Source organism: Ornithodoros turicata, chromosome 6, assembly GCF_037126465.1.
Source record: "Ornithodoros turicata isolate Travis chromosome 6, ASM3712646v1, whole genome shotgun sequence".
In the NCBI taxonomy this organism is placed as follows: domain Eukaryota; kingdom Metazoa; phylum Arthropoda; class Arachnida; order Ixodida; family Argasidae; genus Ornithodoros; species Ornithodoros turicata.
In genome coordinates this window covers 7326606-7349840 of record NC_088206.1, presented here as the reverse complement: position 1 = coordinate 7349840, position 23235 = coordinate 7326606, and the positions used below count along the sequence as shown (strand labels likewise).

General features: G+C 45.6%; 1 protein-coding gene across 2 annotated transcripts in view; it reads right to left on the bottom strand.

The window, feature by feature from the left end:
- The window catches only part of LOC135398968 (potassium voltage-gated channel protein Shab-like), a 90392-nt gene that overhangs the window by 33792 nt on the left and 33365 nt on the right, over window positions 1–23235 (bottom strand). For both annotated transcript variants that reach the window (XM_064630560.1, XM_064630561.1), the window contains exons 2-3: window positions 18245–18970; window positions 8225–9088 (exon numbers count right to left, since the gene is read on the bottom strand). In XM_064630560.1, the coding sequence (XP_064486630.1) occupies window positions 8225–9088; window positions 18245–18835 (1455 nt within the window). In that variant the 5' untranslated portion in view covers window positions 18836–18970. The remainder of the gene's footprint in view (window positions 1–8224; window positions 9089–18244; window positions 18971–23235) is intronic.

Sequence of the window (23235 nt, the reverse complement as noted above, 5' to 3'; positions counted from 1 at the left end):
CGCGAAACGCAACTCAATAGAGAGTTTTAGTACAATGTACGCTATCGCCTTTACGTGTGTAAGGGATAGCGTTGATGGTTCTGCGCACGCCCATCACAGAAAAAAAAGCTTCGCGCAGTGCGCAGAACCACCAACGCTATCTCTTACGTACGCAAAGGCGATAGCGTACCATGTACTTAAACTCTCTAATGTATTGTCGAAGGGCGTTGTAAAGGAACCAGATAATTTTGGTGCACCGTACGCTACAAGATAGAATTGACGTCATGGCGCATGCGCAGTGGTAGCGTAACGCAAGCGCGGTTTGCGCGCGTACGCTACGTTAGAATAGCGCGCGTACGTTAGAAGCTTTTGCGGGAGCGTCTCGAAGATCTCGTTTAATAACGTCGTGTCATTTGTTATAATATTTTGGCTTGTCTGTGCCGCGCGACTCAGTTGCAGACGATCGCTTGGTAACTCTTGAGTCGAGAGCGTTCGCGTAAAAGATCTTGCGGGTGGGAGCCCGGTGTGCTAAAACGCGTAGCGTCTTATCGTAGCGTACGCAAAACGATAGCGTGCCATCCACTGAAACTTTATTGGAAAGACGCACCGAGAGATTGAAAACTCCACAGGAAGCGGGCAAAGTCAAATATTATGGCAGACCCAGCCAAAGATAAGGACACTGATGTATGTGCACTTACCACAACAGCGAGCGATGTAGCCCATATCGTTAGCCCCCCTGGTGATAAGTGACAAATGAGAGCAGTATCTTTATTAATGGAGTATCGGAGTCATCAGTGACGCTTCGCGATATAGAGAATGAAGCGTTTGAGAATATTTATTGCTGACACATAGATATTATTTTAACTCTGTCAAATACACGATATTTAGACAAACTGAAGTCGTAGTTGCACTGCACTGATCTGTTAATGCGGGTACTCGTGATGTGTGTGCGCATAATCAGCCAAATGCAATCGATTTTTAGATGATCACCTTTCAAATATGCAATCATTTTAAGAGGGTGTGGACGTAATGAAACGGAACAAACTTGATTTTTACACATTTATACTTCAAAGAAGCATTATAGGCGTGCAGGCGTACTGAAATGAAATGAAATAGGTTTGAGATTATATATTTTTTATAGATTTTTAACAGAATTTTTTAGATCCCCTTTAAAATAAACATTATTTTTGAAGAGATGTATTTCACGCTGGCTTGAAGGTCTTTGTCGAGCACAACGAAAGAAGAATTCCGAATGAAATGGCATAAAAATCGCGCAGTTCACTCTCGAGGACTAGTCCGTACTGTCGACTTTTCCATCGACTAATTGCAGGTCCGACAAGCTCGGTACCCCCCTGCAGTTTGGCACCAGCAATGAATACCCAGGCTCCCTCCCACGGTTTGGCAGTGAATACACACTCTTGGGCAGTATGAAAGAACACTATCAACGCCCATAGAGGACTCGATAATTACACGGAAGCTGATGGGAATTCGGATGAATGTTCAGTGTCTGGCAGAAACGACGACAATTAAATTATGACGTTGCCATCGAACCTTTTATTTTGTCCCTGTATATGGCGCATTCGAGCCGAGCGTATTCTGCACCACGGACAGTGATATCATGCTCACGGATGATTGCATCCGGTTTCCAATCACCGGTCACCGGCCTTTGGTGAAAGTACTCATCCAAAGAGTGGAAGCTATCTCGCGGCCCTGTTGGGCGAGAATATTGCTTCATTGACGGGCTTCAAAGGCTCGGTGTCTAAATCCTATTACACCGAGCGCAATACGGACGGGTACACAACAGAACCTAAGCATGCTATATAAGAAGGGAGTGACTTTTTTTCGGGTTAAATGCCCTTCTCAGATTCGGAGGGTAAAAATCGGGCGCTATTTTTAAATCTGTAATTCAGAGAGAAATCGGGCGATAATTGTGCCTTCGGGTGTTATCGGGTGTTTTCGTTTCTCCTCTTGTCTATTAAGTCCTTTCCTAATCTATTTCTTCTTCTTCTTGATTTTTTTTTTTTTTTGCGGGATCGTGATCTTCCAGCGGTAATCCCCGAAGGCATAGTGTTGACAAACACATGGGTGTATTGCTGGGAACGTAAGTGACCCATTCTTACATGTGTTACACGTGGCGACCTTTGTTCTTCTTCAGTGGAAGCGCCACTTGAGGATTTCATAGTAACTGGAATTCGGGGAGAAATCGGGTTAAAACCGAATTGGTCCAAGGTCAGTTCGGGGGGGGGGGGATAACCGTGAAGAATCGGGTTTAAACCGAAAAAGTCATATATATATATAAGCAAGTGGATCACACTGAAAGCATGTTTGTTCCTGGGATCAATCCGTCGATCGTGTTTTGTGCATACTGTTTACTGCGCATACTGTTTCTACATTCTGTGCCCAACGTTGAGTTTTGGATAAAATTATATTTCCGAAATTTTTGTCCTAGCATTTCATCACTGAATGAACAACTAAAACTTGGCCAGTTAGAATCACTGGCTGCATCCTGGGCGCTGTTCCAAACGAGTTTATTTATTTATTTATTTATTGCACGTACGTCACAGTGTCCTGACGGGCGATTACATGGCGAACGGGTTAGATCATTTGGTTATCCCAGATGAAACACAGTTATAGTATAAGACTGAGAAAATGTAAGGTACAGAACAACTAAAAATAAAGAATAAATCGATTATGCTGAACAAGCTTATCATGATAATAGATGCAAAACACTGGTTCTGAAACGAGCTTTGTCGTGGTTACATACAATGTTCTGGAGGAGGATGTTCCCCTCGGCTATCGTTCGTGGAAAGAAAGAGACGGAAACTGATGACGAGCGACGCGAGGAGGCGTCGAATCTTGAAATGATGATCTAACCGGGCAGAAATGCGAGATGGAGGGGGCAAGGATCGGGAAAGATTTGATGGGTGATAAAACAGTTTATGCGGAAGACATTGGAGAGTTTTAGTGTATCGTACCCTATCACCTTTGCGTACGTAAGGGATAGCGTTGGTGGTTCTGCGCAAACATTGACCTTTTGAGGTTAAACACGAGTTTGAGGTTACTGCGTAAGTACCCAACAGATTAATTAGTTTCGGATATGATTTGGGTGGACCATGAGAGATTTGGAACCAGGTGGAGGCCAAGATGATTTTTTTTTTTTTCCTGCGGTAGTTGGCGGTAAATTTTTGGCGAAAGAGTTTTTTGAAATGTTGTCTTTTGTTGAAATTGTTATTGAAACTTAATGTTCTGTGCAATCGTTTATGCGTTCTTTTTTTTTGTTTTTTTTGTTTTCACTGTTTCGTTTCATTTTATTTTATTTAATTTCTCGAGGAAATGTGACACAGGTGCAAAAGGGAGAAGATCCCTGACTAGGCTCCTGACCCATTACAGCAGCAGCGGCAAGTACAAACAGAGGAAAATTATATAGCGAGATACGTGAGCAACAGGCTATTCATCAGCATTCAATAGCAACGAAAGTATTCAGTAATAATCGTAGCATTAACACCTGAATCACATTCCACCACACTCTCACTCAGACAAACTTACCCTCAATAGCAATCGCATCAACCCTGTATACAGGGTGTTTGCTCTAACGTGTCCAGAAATTTTATTTAAAGCGAGCGATAGAAGAGAAACGAACGCTACTTTTCAGCTACTTGATTAAGAAACGGGTGCTACTCGTGAAGCTGTACCTGTCTCTTACTCAAGTAGCAGAAAAGTACCACTTGCTTTTCTTTTATCGCTCGCCTTAAACATAATTTCTGGACACGTTAGAGCAAACACTCTGTATACATGTATACACAGAACGTTGTGAAAGATCTGAACAGATGGCTCCATGAATTCACGAAACTGGTGGCGAAGTATAAGGTGGTTTGGTCACCATAATTAATCCGTCTGAACGACAGGGCGAATGCTTGGGTTTCGAAGTAAAGGTTTTTCTGGTGGATGTAGGGAAAGTGTACCGGAATATACCGCGAACAGTGAGTCTGGCGATCACGTGATGTCATGATCACGTGGATCACTGGCGATCACGTGATGTCTACCAAACTATTGACGGATGGTGGTGGTGATGATGATGATGATTCGAGTTTTAATGGCGCACAGACAGCTACATACAGTGAACCCTCGTTAATATGACCCCCGATAATCTGACATACGCGCTTTACGACCATACTTCTTGGGAACAATGCAGCGAAACCTCTCCAAATCCCCCCGTTAATATGACAGCACCGCATTATGACCAAAGTTTTCGGGAACGACTATGGTCATAATAACGAGGGTTCACTGTATACAGTAATAGTGCTCCAAACGGTAGCGAGCGGACCTGCCCATCGAGTGACCCATAAAACTACTGCTTTAAAAGAAAGTGGCTGCGTGAGAGAGATTTGAGAGACAGATACAAAGATAAGGAGTGGGCGGTTATTACCGCACGTGCTCGACACGAAAGTTTCCCAAGCAGCACAATGTACTGAAAGTCGAGTGCAATAGGGGTGGACGGTATGTGTCTTATCAATGTTCCTTGGTGTCACGAGTCTGTTCAAGGCCTTCCACCTACCCGTCCACCCCTATTGTACTCGACTTTCAGTACATTTTGCTGCTTGGGTTACTTGTGGGGGACACGGACCTCAGACACATGGTTGCAGCCTAAACACTCAACTCGGCCCTTTTTGATGCTTTGAAGCAACGACAACGCGTCCGGACGAGACGCGAATCGAACTTTTGCGGCGTCGGCTCCCAAGCGGCAGATCACGTGACACGCGTGGCAATCAGGTGGCCGTCGGGTCGATTTCCTTCCGCTGTATTAGGGTGGAGTCCGTGTCACGCGACATCTGGCCACACGTGATCGAGATAAGAGAGAAATGACGGGTAATGACTGCCGGCTTAGTGCGGAAAGACCCCGGGAATTTTTGCGTCCGTCCCGCAGTGCCTCTTAGTTGCGCCACAACTAGTACGTCTGGCAACCTTTTGCTGAATGTCAGAGTGTCCAGTTACTCTCAGTTGGTGGTGGTAGTAATGCGCAATGTACGGGATAAAAAAAAGCGCATTCGTAACGAAACGAAAATGAATGAACGAGGCTGTTTAGGAGCTGCTCAATCGAAGTGCTTGAGACCGGTAACATCTCATTACGGCCGAAGTCTCATTACGGCCGAAAGTCTCATTACGGCCGAAAATCCTTTAATCCCCAAGTGTCTCGTTACGGCCCAAGTCTCAATACGGCCGAAGGTAGTCTCATTACGGCCGAAGAGGTTTCATAACGGCCAAAAAGAAAAAAGAAGCATCCACCATAGTAGCTCTGTATATACTGTGTTTTATGCTTCCCAAAATGTGTCCGAGGCGGTGTGCCCTCACGGCTTGTGTCACACACAATGGTTCATGCACACAATATTGCGACAGTGTTTCATGCATCCCTCGTGAAAAATGTTTTTATTGTCACACGATATTTGTATGTGTTACGCCATTTTCTCTCAGACAAGCAACATCCTACTCGTTGGTTCTGTGCCGTATTGAGACTTTCGGCCGTATTGAGACATCGGCCGTAATGAGACTTCGGCCGTAATGAGATACAATCCTTGCGACCAAAGAGACAGCGAGAGAATAGAGTGTGGAACAGCCTTGGCGAGGTTCCAAGATTTGAAGCCAGTAGACGGCCCTCTCCTTTCTCTCTCGCACTCCTCCTGTCAAGGCGAAAACGAACGAAGCGCGAACCGAAGGGCCAATGAAACGCGAGTGCGCAACGCAGGTTGGGTCGAAGCGGCCGTGGGACATGCACGCTTAAAGTGCAATTTTTCAGCACGAAAACAATCTTGGGCCTGAGGCTGGGCTTGAGGGCGTGTGCACGTGACGTCACGCGCAGCCTTTGAGCGCCTTGGAGCCACGTGACGTGGGAAAACATAGGGATGCGTCACAGTCGTCTTACTGCGGGGCCGAATGAGGCAGCGTCGTGTGTTTTTACAATTTCCCTCTCGTAGTTGGAGGCATATCTTAGTTTAAGAAATAAATATGGAAGTTTGAAATTGTGATACGATTTCCGAGCGCGTCGTATACGTCACTGACGAGTCCGAACTTCTCCCGTTCCAATGATATTTTCTACACTGCGAAACAAATGAGGTTCCGAATCTTAGAAAGCCCTGCACGTTGCATTTGCCTATCACTGCTTGAAGACACATTATGATTAGCATCCCTATTTTTTATCACCGTGAATGTGCATGCTTCATATTCATATTTCGTTCAAACTTATGATTGGGCATGATGTTCATTTGTTCATGCCATGTGAGTCAGCAGTGAAGAAAAACTGCCCACAACGTCGTGTCTAACTCAGATTTAAAAAAAAATGCAGAAAGCTGTTCACTATCAATGAAAGAGCTACCCCATTAACCCTACGCCAATAAAAACGTCCTCCCTCACCTCCTAACAATGGACCTCTCCTGCATAGATTTCTCTTTACAGCAGATTCCGATTTCGCCGCGTATTTCCAACAACGCAAGCAGAAACAAAGACACAGCCCTTGCTCGCTACACACGTGAATGATCTATCAGTCACGTGACCCTTCTCGTGCGCGGTGATTCGATGTTCCCCGTCCATTTCGATCGCCGGAGTACATCTCAGCGCTGTTTCGGTTCCACAAAATATCTCCCCGGCAGTCATATAGCGGAATGACGTTGCATACGTGCTTGTGGCGGGATTCTGCATAGGTCTTGCGAAAAGGAAAAAAAAAAACAAAAAAAAAAAGAACACGAATATTGGTTCATGATATGCGTGACTTCCGCGCTTTATGACGGAGTCCGCCGTTTCTGTTTTCTTTCTGGGATAAAATTATTTTGGGCCCGTCACGCCCGTTCATTTTCTCTCTATGTTTGCGCAGGAGGCTGGAAGGAAAAGAAATGCAATGTATGGAACGATCAATGTTGCACCAAGTGTGATGGTTCGGGGCAGACGGCAGGCACGCGTGTGAGGAACGACGTGGCCGTTGAGTTTTAAATGTGGGATGGGTTCCGAGGTTCTACAAGGTTTGAGGTGCGTGTCTGACATTGCGTGGAGTTGCGGCATACGTGAGTGGTATGGCCGATAATAACACAATTTCCAAGTTGCACATTTCATGTTGAATAGCACTTTGTGACGCCTCCAGTGGAACGGTAAGCTGAGCTAACCAACGGCAGGTTTTCCAAAATTACCGAAAGGTAATTTCCACCGGCGCTTATATCGCGGCAACGGCCTCGTTTCTACGTTAGGAATACTCTTTATTCAGCCGGGCTTAGCGAGATCAGTCACTCAATTTGTACTGATGCCGCGTAGTCGGTACTCGTGGATATGACGATAGCTTAGCCCTAACATACGATTTGTACGTATTTTGAAGGTATTTAACTCGCAGGTAAAGGGATAGTCCTAGACAGGGTCCCGTACGACAGGACCTAAAGCTAGCCTAAAGTAATTACAGCAGCTACTGCAGTCATCCTGTCATCAAGGTGACTGGGAAAAGACTTCAGAGGAGGACAGCGCATCTGACGTCACCGCAAGGAATAATGTCAGGTAGGGCAAACACCACCTAGACAGAAGGCCAGCGCAGCTCCGCGTAACGTCATCCTACTCGGATGACAGTCGGCCAATTACACGAAAGCGAAGCAGACGACACGCGTTTCATTGGAGAGACACCATATCCGAGTAGGCTGACGTACCGCGAGGGCGAGGGGATATTGGAGAGGCCTTCTCTGCTAGGGCGACCAGATGTAATGGGGTTTTCCCGATGTCGCATCTTAAAGGAACGGTCGGAAACCATCTATGAAACCATTACCACTGTGTTCGGCTACGGGCAACATTCTACATGGCTATTCTTTTTTTTTTTCTCGTTCCAACAGTGCTTAGACATTAACTATACGAATTTTTAAGAGCAGCGCTGCAGAAGCTCCAGCAGCGTGACGTAAGCGAAGGAGTGAGAGGGCGGCGCGCAGAGGAGGGAAGGCGCCGTCCAGAGGCCCCGTAAATCTATGCGACGCCCGCAGGGCCGCGGCATTCCTTTTCTCAAAGGCGTGCCAGCATTGGCCGGTTACAGAATGACGTTTTCTCGTTTTTCCAGAGAGGTAATTCCGGCATACCCTCAACATCCGGCGTCTGCTCTTGTCGTGTATTCCGTCGAATAACAGTGAAAAACTACACCAGTACTGACACTATGGTTTCGAAATGGACTGGAGAACGCATGCGAGCGCCCCTTTAAGAATGTCGGGTGAATGGAGATTGTGAAAGAACTCACCTGGCTGATGTTATGGCCAGTGTCGACAAGCACATCCACCAGATCCATGCTCTTGGCGAAAGCGTCCCTTAGATTAACGTGGTGAAAGGACACAATACTGCCTTCCCGCCTGGCCCGCTCCAGAGCCTCTTTGCGCTTGAGCGCCTTCTCTCGGCGCATCTGGTTCTTGTAGAACTCCGCGAAGTTGTTCACGATGATCGGAATGGGCAGCGCGATCACGAGCACGCCGCAGATACAGCACACGCTACCAACAATTTTACCCAGAGGCGTGGTTGGGCAGATATCCCCGTAGCCAACCGTCGTCATGGTGATACTTGCCCACCAGAACGTTTCTGGTATGCTGGTGAATTTGGTGTCCTCCACTTCTTTCTCTGCGAAATAGGCCAGGCTAGAGAAAATCATGATTCCGATCGCTAGGAACAGCATCAACAGTCCCAGTTCTTTGTAGCTGTTCCTTAGTGTGAACCCTAGGCTCTGCAGGCCCGTTGAGTGGCGAGCCAGTTTCAATATACGTAGGATACGCATGATGCGGAAGATTTGAACCACACGGCGAACGTCTTGGAACTGGTCCTGCTTCTTGGTACTCGTCTCCGTCAGGAACAGAGATATAAAGTACGGCATGATGGCCAGTAAGTCGATCACGTTTAGCACGCCCTTGAAGAACTTCCACTTGTTTGGGGAAGACAGGAAACGCAGCAGGTATTCCAACGTGAACCATGTGATGCAGACGACTTCGACGAGTGCCAACTTTGGGTTGTCCACCACTTCGCCCTTGTGGTCCCGTTCCTGGAGTTCCGGAAGTGTGTTCAGCGTCAACGCGATTGTGGACAGGATGATGAACAGGATGGACAGCACTGCCACCACCTGCGCCAAGTTACGTCATTTTCCCCTTTTATCCTTTCCTCTTTCACGTTTCGGTGCTTGGGGGGGTTAGGAGGAGGACTGCTGGGTGAAGACTTGGCATCTAGTCGACGACGGATTCCACTCGCGAATTTTTTGGTTCATGCGGTCTTTTTGCGAGCTCCGTTCGAGCAGAATTTGTTCGATTCCTTACAGCGTTTGACTGAAGGTTATAATAACGGTTTATGACGCGCGCATTACCCGTCCGGCGGTCGATTCCTCGTCGCAGGCACGTTTATTCTGCGTTCTCTTCCGTAAACAAAACCACTATAATGATAAATAAAGAGAAAAATAAAATAGAAAATTTTGCACCTGATTGGTCAGCGCGTGAGCAATCTCCTCTGCCCATAATGCCTGACACGGAAACGTTCCTTGTTGGGGGGACACTGGAGGATAACAGAAATGTTGCCAGACCAAACGACGGCATGAATGAGGCACCGCTGATTAGTTCCGAAACATCACTTCTGCCTCCAGATCTCTATTAATCCTAGCCAACTACACCTAACCTCGCCAGTAACACCCTTCTGCTAAAGCTCCAAAGCGACCACCGCACAAAAAGAATAAACGCATTACTCTATGCATAGGCAGCACACAGCTCACCAGCTTAGTACAAAGCACAACGACAAAAGCATCAACGTAAGCCCACGTTAAGCCTAACCACCTGGCTAGTTAGTAGAGACAGTTATACGAGAACGTACGAAAGATGGCAAACGAAACACTGCGACCAATGGACACACAAAAGCAACCACCTATATGTACACGAGCACAGACCAATCAGGCAAACATCCAGATCGAAGTGAGAAAACAAACACACACAAAAAAGAAATCCACACACCGATTAGTTCTCCAATCACAGGGAACAGCAAGAAAGGTGCGCTACCGATGTGCACAATGCAGACAACACACACACATGTGCAACAAACCACACATGTGCAAGGGTTGCGTCACGTGGGTGTTTCATGACGTAGTGCGTTATGTTATGTGTGGCCGTGATATGTCTCGGCGCTTCTTGTTCGGGTATAGAGCTAGCGAGGTGTCATACGAGATTATGAGTTGGATTAGTAGGGGATCGGCTTTCCATCTATCGTGGAGCACTACGTGATCTGTGCGTGCGATAGTGATATGACAGAATTTTTTTTGCGACACGATTGTGTTTCCCAATGGGCGTGGATTATTTAGAATGGGGAACACTGAATCACTTTCTACAAACTAGAAACGAAACCAGCTTTTGGAAGGGGACACATAAATTACTAAAACCCACGACGTCACCAATAGACTTTCTTGAAGTTCAGAACTCTATCGACGGCGAAAATAAACTGAGATTTCAAACTCTTGAGACTAATCACCCGAAATTTTATGAACAGATGGAATGAATAAAAATAAGCCAATGAAGAGCTTTGAGCAAATTCAAAATGAGCCGACAATGGGTCCCTGGCAGATAGCCAGCCGCTTCGGAGACAAGGCTCGGACAAAAAGAAGAAAAAAAAAGAGCGCGCGAGCTCCTACCAAAGTCTTAACACTTTTAGAAGGGTGATAGATTAATGGCAGAACGCCATTACCCATCACCAACGCCTGTACTCCAGCCAATTCGATTTCAACAAGACGCGCCCGTTTGACTTGAATGAACTTGACGAGCTTGAAGGCGTTCGATGGAAAACATTCCTCCGGCGACGATATTTCAACTAATTTACTATACAGCCGGACGCCGTGACGCGTCGTAACCTGAAACGTAAGTTGGCAACCGTGGTTTGAAACATTCTGATAGCAGACGACAGACCAGGAGTGGCCAGAAGACGTGGTGGTAGAAGTGACAAGGAACGTGATGCGAAAGATGCAAGAGATGTAAAGACGGTGCGTGAATGATGAGGTAGGGTGCTGATCAAGATGTGATAAGATAAAATGCGTGTGCAAGATATAGTGAGGTTTGTGAAGAAAGAGTGTGAGAGATATAAGTGGGAGCAGAAGTGCGCTGTGATAAGATAAGAGTGTGAGAGTTAGGTGTGGCGGAAACGGCAGAAATGTGTTGCGAGATCCATTCCCGGAGGGGGTGACGGTGAACTTAGAGCAGCCAATGATGGAAGTGAACGAAAATATGTAAATGTGTAGGCACTTGCTTTTGCAGAATTTTTGTCATCTTTCTGTGAACATGTATTATAATACCATCATTCGCGAGAAGCTGCTCCCTTTGTTTGTTTGTTTTTTGTTTTTTTTTTTTGTTAACAGCCAAACGGTTAACTGTGTTAGGAAAAGAAAAGCTACACAGTTAAACACAATGCAAATTCAACCTAGGAAAAAAAATAACGAATTAATTAATCAATCAAAATCCGAGCGAATTAATCGTATTCCACAAAGTTGGCCAATCGTTCATCTTGCTAGTCACTTCAACGAAAATGAGACCAAACCAAAAGTGGTAGAGAAAGCACTACAAAATTATACAGAATTAAACGAGCCAATGCAACTCCAGCGTTATTTATCCTGCAGTGCCCTATGCGAATCGTACGATATTCTCAGGCGACCTATCGCTATACGACATCTGTACGCGACCCATCTAAGCGCGCTGCCTAGAAATGCGATTCCACGGTAACCAGGAGCGTCAGTGGCGCATGTTGATCTGCGAGAGGATCGAGCCTCGAGCTGCCCATTCCGATCAATTCAAGCCGAGCCCAGCCAAGCCGTGCGCAGTCGTAACGAACGCTCGTTGCTGTCGTCTTGAGTTTGTTGTTGTCGCAGCGGCGTTGCCTTGGGAGCACCGCTCGGATGATTGAGGAAGAGAGAGAGAGAGAGAAAGAGTTGTTTCAAGGTAGAAAGAAAGCAAAAAAGGAGAGAGGAGGAGACAGGTTAGCAATTGCGGAGATTCAAAAATAAAGGAGGAGAAGGAGAATTAGTAAGGTGAGAAGGAAAGAAGAAAGAAATAAAGAATGTTCTAAAGTGGAAACGACTTTTTTGTGTTGTTGTATAAATTTTTTAGGAATTTTGCAGGAAGCTTACCCCGTCGGATGAATTGAGGCACGCGCGTCGGACAGACCAGTCAAGCAGTGATCAGAGGTAATAACGATTAACAAAATGCAAATGAAGGCAAAACGGTGATTACCGCGCCTTTTCCTAGATCAGCAAAATTTTTACGTAATAGGTATAATTTTTTAATTGCTCAGTAACAATTCAAAGCCTGTTCCACGTTAAAACAAAATACTTGTGAATGTTCCTACTAGTACTCAACTACGACGCTACTCTATTCTAGTAAAAAGCAAATACAAGAAGCGAAAGTTCAGATGATATCGTTTTTTATTTATTCTACGAATCGATACTTTATCGGCCACTTTCGGGAGTTTCTTTGTTTTTTTTTTTCAGCTTTCGGTGCCTATGTTCGACTCGACCACTATGCAAGCAAGTAGCTATATTAGTTTAATGCCCTTCGTCCAATTCAGTTTCGACGATTTTGAAGATAAAACGGTGAAATTATCGGTCTGCATTTCTTTCCCAAAGAAAGACAGACAGTTCTGGTACACCGGAAGAACTGTACGAAAACGATACGATAAAAAGAAATTATTAAATCGAAGCTTAGCAATATGATGTCACTGATTCCAAAGAAAGGGGAACTGTTTGAACTGAGGAATGGTTTTCGGAACTGTTAACTTCAGCACCTTCCGATGTACTAGGACTCTCTAATGACGTAAGTGTGGGAACAAAAACTGAAAAGGAAACGTCGGATAATGCGTGGAATATCGAAGCCAAGTAGAATGCAATATGCACATCGCAGAACGGTTACGAGGCTTTGAAATTCGCAGCCAAAAGCAACGATGAATGTGCAGGCTGTTGGAACTTCAAACGTTCCTCCCCGTTCACATTGCTTGGAAGCAGATTCCTGTCAGGCCTTGTAGCTGGGTCAGGGGAACCTGATAGCTACGCCCACGACTTGTGACCGTCTTAATGGATGTGAACTGTCTCTAATAAGATTTAGATAAAAATGCGCAAGACGCTGCTTCAGTTCTACAGGGCGTTTTTTTTTTTTTTTCATCTGCAACAAATTTTCATAAAAAGGGGAGTTTTCTTAGGACGCTTTTACTTTTGTCATTGAATTACTCGACGGGGCTGCTGCTAAGAAACCGTATTTTTTCTCAATTAGGGGACCAATTAACAGATCTATTTCAATCAGCTTTTTAATTATTGACTTTAGGGAACACATTGCAATTGCTATATTAAACTCTGATCTTCGCATGATCCGCTCGAACGACTGATGAAGCCGCCCTGCCGTCTGCTGGAAAGCGCAAGTGATCGTCAAAAGAGCGACCGAAAGTCACAGAAAGAGTCAGGAGGAGGTCAACAAAACCAGGATCATGATCAAACGTATCGCGATAAGGCTTTCCCTGAATCGCGTATGACATTTTTCTGTGACGTTTTCTGTGACGTCACTGTCGCTCTTTTGCCGACCACTTGCGCTTTGCAGCAGACGGCAGAGCTCAAATAGGTCTATGGCGCGATTACTTTTGTGGTTCACCAGTTTTTCGAGCGGATCATGTGGGGATCATGCTTTGATATCGCAATTGCAATGTGCTCCCTAAAGACAATAATTAAAAAGTTGATAAAAATATATCTGTTAAATTAGTCATCTAATTGAGAGAAAAAAACACGCTTTCCTAGTAGCAGCCCCGACGAGTACTCCAATGACAAAAGTAAAAGCACCCTTAAGGCAGCTACCCCTTTTTATGAAAATTCGTTGCAGATAACACGAAACACCCTGTATGTGTAACTTGTGTATCTAATTTTGCGGTACACGTTACCAAAATTCCAGAATAATTGCGTATTTACTTTAATGTACTTGTGAACGTTCCGAAGTGTTATATACGTCAGAGGAGAACAAATGAAGTTCCGACACGTGTATGTACACACCGCAGTACACAATGCCAAATTTGCAGAAGCATGGCACTGCACACAAGATGCACAGTTTATATAGAGCGAATGCCATATGAGCTGATGGCAGCCTTTAGATATATAAAAAAAGCGAGCGATGCAATCAACAGATACCGAAAAAATGGAGCAGACACACTACCCTCATTTTGAAAAACGTGAGTCCTCGTGATGTCACGTCCCACACACATGGATGCCTAATGGAACGCCTGATAATTTAGCTTTACGGAAAGAAGAAGGAGGCCATATTTTATACTTTCAAGCTTTTTTCTTCCTTCTTTTTGTATTAGTTAATGGAAACTATCGATTGTTCTTGGATTTTGAGGACACTATGTTTTGCTGTAGAGTCTGTTGTATAGGGCTAGGTCGATATGGGTATTGAACATGTAGCTGGAACAGCTTGACGACAAGGACAAAGGCGATCATGCCTGGCTTTATGTCGCGAGACTACCGCAAGGACAGAGGACAGAACAAGTACAACTGCCACTCTCGACTAAAGGATCCATTTGCACCAGACGGATAAATACGGCATACAGAAAACGAAGAACGCCTGCGCTGCTTTTCGTGTCTATCTAACGGTGCGGCGGCAATAGTGAGTTGTAGTAAAGTCTTAGTAAAGTAAAGTTTTTGTCCTTTGGAATGCGTGTTCACGATAACAATTCCGAAAACATGATAGGCCAACCGCCCTGTTGCTTTCAAGCGGGTGACGTCACACCACATGCCAACGCTATTCCTTACGTACGCAAGGGCGACAGCGTACGACGCACTGAAACTATCTTGTAAATCCTGTTAGTTGGGAGCCAGGTGTCCTTTGTCCTTGTCGTCGAGTTGCTTCACCTGCGTGCGCACATACCAACTACCCCCTTTGTGCACGTTACGGAGAGTACCCCGCGAGGTACCCTCTTTTGAAATATTACGAACAATGTAATTTGTTATTGTAAAAAAAAAATATATATATATATAGTCTCTTGTTCAACCTCTGGTACTACAACCAACCAACCAACCAACTTACGCGCTTGGTTGGCAGCGGCTTAACCTTAAGCTTAGACCTGCACATTGCTTTTGCCTATCTATGGAGTGGTATTTGCGTTAGAATTTAGCTGAAGCAATATGCTCCGGTTGAGCTTTACTATATCCTTCGCGAGGTTGACGAAGGTACAGGTATAATAAAAACGTTATTACTCTACATGCAGATGAGACCGTTCATAACAACGAGATACTCAGGCTGAAAATAAAACTGTCACGTCATCATTCACAATAAAAGAGAAGAACAACACATCAAGCAAACATTTCCAAGCACCACCAATAAATACGTAACTAGTGTCAACGAACAGTTACCAACCAAGCACTACATGTGCGCTCAAACAACATTTTACACAAAGACGTACATTCGTAACCTCTATAAGAACCAACTATAGGATCTGTGCGCTAGTTTCAAACTAGTAGTGGTCTAAGCAGGGTGAATGGTTTCACTAAACGAGTGGTTGTAATACACGTAGAGGCATGATATCTCGGAAACTATTATATTTTTAGGCCGTTAGTGATACACACACTTGCAGTTCGGCTTTCTCTCGTGGCTTCTATAGCAAAACCCTCTATACAGGATAAACGTTTACGTGCGAATACGAAGTGACAAATTACAAGCAGAAAATGGCCATGGACATAAAATGCTGCTCTTAGAAGAAGTGCTCTCCTTGAAAAGCATCGTATTTGATAAACGAGACAAAGAAAAAAATCGATCATTATTTACAAGATCGCTTATATGAATAGAGCACTTTAAATTTGACCCGTCTCGCCAGTTCACGCCGTCCTTCCAACGCTTCTCTGCCGTTTGAAACTCCTTGCGTAACATTTAATCATCTCAGACACGACAACAAAATTAGAGCAAAGACAACCTCACGCCGGAGGAGGAGGGGGGCAAAATACGGTACCGAAGAAACGCAAACCCTTTTTGCAGAAACGCTAGGGATAACAAATCCTCGCTTCGCCATCAATCGACTCAACTAAGAGTGGGTAGCGTTTTCCGGGCAATTGAATAGATTACAAACCCTAGAAGTCAAAGCGAGACAGGGTTCCCGTGCATCGGCGACGCATTGAGGCGCAAACGCCTTGGGCGGCAAATAGCGGGAAGGAAAGAGAGGAGGAGTTTCTTGGACGGGTGCCCGTCGCAGCCCCTCTATGCCCAAGAGTCGGTGACATTCGAGGCTGCTGGCGTCAGGCTATCGGCAGAAGATATGTCTAGAGTATTGACGCTGCACTAGACGGAGACATACTCAAACATAGGGAAGAGAAAGGATCGTTTATGGAAGGGGAGGGTCTATGGTGGTCGATCTGGTGGAGGATGAGATGATCGTATAGGGAAAATGTTTGGTCCGCCCCCCCATTTGGGTATTCCTCTATCTCTTGTTCAGCACGCTCGGCGGTTTGGGTCAATGCAGGGATTAGAGGTTACAAAATGATAGTACACTCTAAGAATGGAGTAACTTGTATTTAGACGCTTCTTGTGTATCTTGAGTGAAATATCAGGTACATTGTCGTGGAGGTACTTTTATCTGTAGCTCGGTTACTTTTTTCAGTAACTTTTATTCTTTTTCGGACGGTAGTATTCCTCATTAATAAAAAAAAAAAAGAAAACATGAGCGACAACCGTCATCAAGAGGTGGCGCAATTCGGCTATCGGCAACCTGACCTGAGTGCTTTGCAACGATTCCCAGTACTGAAGTCTGTATTTCTCAAACATAACACGGCATTGCCAAGCAAATGCCGCGGTGGAGCAGTTAGAGCAGCTTGGGGGTTCTCGTCGGCACAAATCTTCGAACCCGCATGACGGGGAAGAATTTTGAAATGAGTGCGCTCCTTCGTGCGAACAGAACGTATGCAAGTGACGAGAAATGTTAGGAAGGAAAGCAAGCAGCCGAGATAAGTTGCTGGTTTGTATATGTGTGCTATCTGGCGAGCGTCTAGTCTATTTCGTTGGAAGACAATTAAGATATTTATGGTTCATATCTGGGGTGTGTGCAGAATCCATAAGAAAGAAAAAAAATACGAAAAACATTATGGGCGTTGTCAGATCATGTAGACCAATCTAATCTGCTTTATTAATCGCATTGCCACTAGTAACAGCTCGCTCAATCAAGCCAATCAATTTAATGGGGAAAGTAACCGTAAAAGTACTTAGCACATTTTTGAAATATGGGGTAATAACCCTGGAGCCATTACGGCTTCCAGTCCCCTAGATATCAATTACTCCTCATTTTAAACAAACACATGCCTCTACGGTCTCACAACCTTGTCAGTGTATCTAAAAAGATGACAGGGACTGCTAATTCATTCAATTTGTTTGATTCGGTGTCTGCTAACAGCTAAATTATAGCCTTGTGGGCAGTGCAGCACAAACATACGACAGGTTACAAAGGGAACGGAAAACAACTAATGCTTGCACTGGTGGGACTCCTACCTCATTCTTTTCTATGGGTAATTTATGGAGAGACAACTCTACTCTCCAAGGGAAGTCTATTAGAAGATGATACCGCTAAACGGAGAGTGGCATGTAACTAATAGGAACAATGCTTCTACGCATAAGCTAGGGATATGTACCACGGGATGCTCTCATCTTTCTATAACCGGTACTTACCTCGGTTAATTCTGCTTTAGCCAAGGTTTAAGAAATGTTAGTGAGGAGAGAGAATTGCATTGTGAGAGAATGGTTTTAAGATCCGCACTTACACAGTGTGTTGAGCGTCACACGATATACACATGAGCTAATCGTATAGGTTAATCGAATTACTACATGGTCAGGTAACAGGCAACTTCTTATCATGCAACGCTCATGACAAAATGCACGTACACTTGCACCTGCAACGTCTCACATAATGGTCCATGTAAGTACACATTTGCACGCTAGGATGGCATCTGGCGCTGGGGCTGATGACGATGATGTGTGTTTTATTGGCGCATCGACAATTAAGGCCATAAGCGCTGGAGCTGGGGTTAGCTTTGCATTCCGGTATCAAATTTGGATAGTTGTATAGTACTGGTTAGCCATTATTATAACACAGAGCAGCGCATCACCAGTTCTTCTCCCTCTCTAGTTCTTTTTTCTAAACATTCCGCGACCGCAGCGCCAGTTTTTACCCTAGCGGTCAAACCTTTCGAAAGAGTAAGTCAAGAAAGGCACGCATGGGCCAGAAAGTAGAGGGAAAATCAAGTACGTACCCTCGCTGCCAATGATGAGGTAGGTTTCTCGAGCAGATCCCAGAGGAACTTTTGGAACCTGGCTCTTCTACCCTCCCCGAAATACTCTTCATCCCTCTGCCTCAAAGACTCCGCCTCTTTCCTCATCTCTTCGTGAACGTGCTCTTTCCGCTGATGATACCGATGCTGACAGCATGACTCCAGGTAGAGCTCGTCGATGCCCCAATACTCCAGATCGTCCGAAAAGGCCATAACACACATTTCTTCCACCAGGTGCAACTTTCCCGTGCGGAAAAAGTTAAGCACCGCCCCGAAAGACCTGGGATGCCTGTCAAAGAAGTACTCGTTGTCGACTAACGAATAATCGTCGCATAGCTCGAGTAAGGCTTCGTGTGTGTTGCAGGCTCTTAGGCGCCCTAGTCGAGTGTGGGGCAGACGCTCCAGCGTCCGCCAGAGCACCTCGTGCTTGGCGCCGCCGACGTTGATGATGACACGCCGGTTGAGCGCCTTGCTGCGCATGATCATAAAGGGTTCCGGGGGCAGTGAGGTCAGGGATCGGCTGTGCGTCCGTTGCATGGCTGTAGCGTTTAAGGTGGTCCTGTCCGCCGCCATGTTTTGGGAGGCGGACGGCGCCACGGTGTGTCAGGCGGGCCCGCGAGGGATCGGGGAAACGTCCGAGTCCTGGGCCCGCATGGCGCCGGTCACTCCGCGGGAGGGCGCGGCGGCGGGACGAGCATCTTGGGCCACCTGAAAAAAAAGTCAAACACAGAGACCATTGGAGAATACTAGAGATGGGACAAATCCACAATTTCCCCAATCCAAATCCAAATCCGAATCCAAGGAAGGTTCTGCGAATCTTTCGAATCCGTTCTTAAAAAAAAAAAAAAAAGAAGAGTTTGAAAAGTATAAAGGATAAACCATATCTAGTGAAAAGTGTTTTGAAACAGAAGTTGATATCTTTGTTTAATAGAAAACAATTTTTTTTAATTTCGTGTTACCGCCGCGAAGCAACTGTGGCTATATGAGCGGCGTATACAGATGTGGACAGATGGGGGGAGGACAGCAGGAAGGAGCAGGGGACAGGTGGGTTAGTTTACGTCCTGGGCAGACTTCAGGGTGAACTGTGCCGACATTTTTCCTATTTACTGGTCAAGCGACGTAAGCAAGGATTTCATATGGGGCCTTCTATCTACTGCAACAGTCGTGTGGCTTGCGTTGTTTCAATGGAACGTCACGTGATTGGCTCTGTAGCCGGCTGTTACTGGATTAGGAAGCATAACAAGAAAGCCGGTTTCGCAAAGGTGCGGGCGTGACACGCTGACGCTGCCGAACGCACGCGTTTGAATACAATAGACCTCTCCCTGTTTGTAAACAAATGACGTCATAGTGTTCGACAGAGCCGCCAATTTGGTAGAACTGAACTACACTCCAAGCTAGGGGAGAACAAGGTCGCTCCCGAAAGCCACGGTCTTGAGTGGATTACGATGGTCCCTGAAAGGGACGAGACCTTCGGTCTTACTTTTCTTTCAATAGGAGGCAGCGAACAAGTGCCCATTCGTTGAACCCAGCCCTCCCCTTCCGATTTGTTTCGGTTTCAGTCTGTCTACCAACGTCATGATGACGTTTCTCGAGTAGAGGTCTATAGTAGCTGGCTTTAGATCGAAGTCAAAAAGACAAGGCAAGAGGATCACGTGGAGGGATAATGTCACGAATGATGATAATTCGTGATATCTCGTGGATTTACGTCGTGAGGAAACTATGATTATAAGCGACGACACGGTTGTCGCTCAGTAGATTAATTGCCTGATATCTCGACACACGGCACAACGTGTTTGACACCGTCCTTTTTGCAACTTGTACCATGCCACCGGGTGGCTGGCGTCCTCTGCTGCAATTTGAACCCGCAACATCACTTGGTGGAGGATAAGTGTCACAAAGGTAACGGTCCTGGCTTCAGCAGATTTTGAGAGTGGAGGGTGAAGGAATGTGGCATGCTAACGTGCTGCTCGCGGTACGGTTGTCTGAAATCGCCTATCAGCAGTTCTGCAGCCCATATTACTTTTCGTCGCGCTTGAAAGTGTATTGCCAATACTGTATTTGAAGGTGGACCATACGCTGCACGTGTTTATTGCTCGAATGAGGCAATGTTGCAAAACCTGGAGATTAGAGGTGGGATAAACCACAGGGTGCTGATTTCGGACAAGCGTGTCGCGAGCAGTACATGGGATGGGGTCCAATAACGTGCAATAAGGTCTGCTGCGTAAAATACCTTTCTCCGAGATGCTACCCCGATATTCAGTAATTCGAGAGAACGTAATGCGCTTCGGAAGCGGTTACCCGTGAGCGGTTGGAGAGCCACCCTATCGGCGCTAATTAGAACTATAGGGAGAGAGCGTTATGGGCTATCCCACTTGTGCTTTGGGGATGTTTGTCGAGAAGCCTCCTCCTCCTCACGATAACCCTCCTCCGCGCATTGGGAACGGATTGTCTGCTCCTCGACAAACACCCCCAGGAATGAGTAGGATAGCCAACAACGCTCTCCCCGCAGTAGTTCTACTTAGCGCCGATAGGGTGGCTCTCCAACTGCTCCGCCAGCCGTCGCCGTGTTCAAGTTAACGTTGCAGAGAGCTGTACATGCTCAATTATTCCATCCTTGCGACGGCTAATTTGGCGACAACGACAGCGCTGAAAATAATTTCTGTGAAGAGTTACCGCACACGGCGCGCAAGACAAACAGCTCGCAAGTGACATCATGACGTCACACTATATACAAGGCCTCACGAGATGTCTCGAACTTGACAAAAAACGGAGCTCCGTTATACTTGCTCAACAAGTATCCATCGCCCGCACGGGCCCTGTTTTTCGCAGTCACCCACCGAACACCAAACGACTGCACCAGCCGGGAGAGAGACGTCGACTCGGAAATTACCGTTTCCGGTTTCTTTTGAAAATGGAGAGAGTCGCCACATGTACAACACACTTCACCAAAAGATGTTAAAGGGGAAAAAAGCCTATTACGTCATTCGCTCGTCGCTGTTCTATCAGCGAAAGGCGCGAATTGTTGTACTTCCTCGCCAACTCGGTAGGAACGAAAAACAAACCACGAGCACGCAGCGAAAAAAAAAAAAAAGACGCGCAAAAAATAGCGATGAAGTAAACAAAAAAGTTATAAAAAAGACGTAGAGAGTTGCCAAGATGGTCTTGCCGATAAATTTATCCAGAAGCTGCTTTTCTTTTATTCTGTTCCACGTTTTTGATTGGCGAAAATGTGCGGCGTCGGAAACTTTTGGTGCTCTGGGTTTGACATTCGGTTTATTTGCGAAGGCAACAAGAAATAACGACCGAAAGAGATGGGCACCCCAGTGGAGGAAGTGCGGTTTGTTTTTGCGCGGTTATAAGTTGGCTTTGGAAAGAAAGTGCGAGAGATGTTTTCTTAAAAGGATAAGCGAGAAGTGGAGCCGTGGCACTGAGGCAAAGCAAAGTACCTGGAGAAGCATACTGTTTGAAAAACGAGAATAATGGAGATGCAGGAATTGCAGCCGACGTTTGCGCGCGTATCGTTTGCGCCATTTTGTGCGCCATTTTACGATGCTATTTTCCGAGGCAGTCCAATCGAGAGTTTTTTTCGTCAACCATCCCGTCTTTTGGCATTACTTCGGTGCTAGAGACAATGGTGAGTTTTAGTATATCGTCGCTGTCGCCTTCGCGTGCGTAAGGGATAGCGTGGTGATTCTGCGCAATGCTTTGTTCATGTACTGCGCGTGCGCAGAACCACCAACGCTATACCTTGCGTACGCAAAGGCGACAGCGTACGATATACTAAAAACTCACTAATAAACATTCCATTTTGCCCGACTAGTGTCGACGTTAGCGTCTTTTCTGTATTTAAGTAATATTTTCAGCAGACGAGACGACGACAACAGGATGGTTAGGACGAGTCAAGTAGTGACGAGGACGACTGCAAATTCTCAACTGGTGGTTTACTGATAGTAACTGTTTTTATACATTACTTATCACGTGATATTAATAGGCGTGATATTTGTAGATTACGTATCACGTGATATTAATAGGCGTGATATTTGTAGATTACTTATCACGTCTTTTATGTACTTGTTTATCTGTTTTTATTTACGTCCAGGGCCAAAGGACGGTGTTACAGAACTAAGCGGACATCAACAACTCTTCGTGATTACGTCTCGACACAACAACAGTTAACATGAGCGAAGGATAGATAGCCGTGAGCATGAGCAAATATTCAAGCACAGCATACAAAATATTATCAAGTATGCTGCCACAGAATGTAACGAAAAAAGTGCTTTAATTCCTCTAAGCCCGGAGCTGCTATTCTGCATTCAGGAATAGTGTTTCGTTATTTTACGGTAGCCACGACGGAACACTTCTCAACAGAGATTGAGGAACGTGGGAATGGATGAAGAACGACAAAGCAAGTTACGCACAAAAAGTGTCTCAGGTCTCGATGCGAGAACGCACGAATGGATACGAAAACGATGTACGATGTGGATAGCTTGCATTTATTCGATTTTTTTAAATTATTTCTTAATATTATATTCTCACGTTCCCAAGCAGCACAGCATCTTGGCTCAATATTGGACCAATATTGGGAATGCCGGCCCAATATTGACCCAAGATATTGGTCAATATCTTGGCCAATATCGCCAATATTGGTCCAATATTGGGCCAAGATGTTGTGCTGCTTGGGTTATAGCCGTGACGCCTCAGCAAAACGGCGAAGGTTGCCAACCTGTCGCCAGAAACCTCCTCGTTCGAAGCGCCTCCAGTGGACGGTGGAGGCGAATTCCACGTTATCACCGCGATGCAACTGCGGCTGCAGATGTGGACCGTTGGAGAGAGCACAACAGAAGGGACAAGGAGAAAGTGCAGTTAATTGCGACATCTGTTCGGAAGATCTGTCAGAAATTCCAGACACACAGCACAGTCACAGCACACAGGCGTAATATGTTTAACATGAAAGAACTGATGTTCTGAGGCTG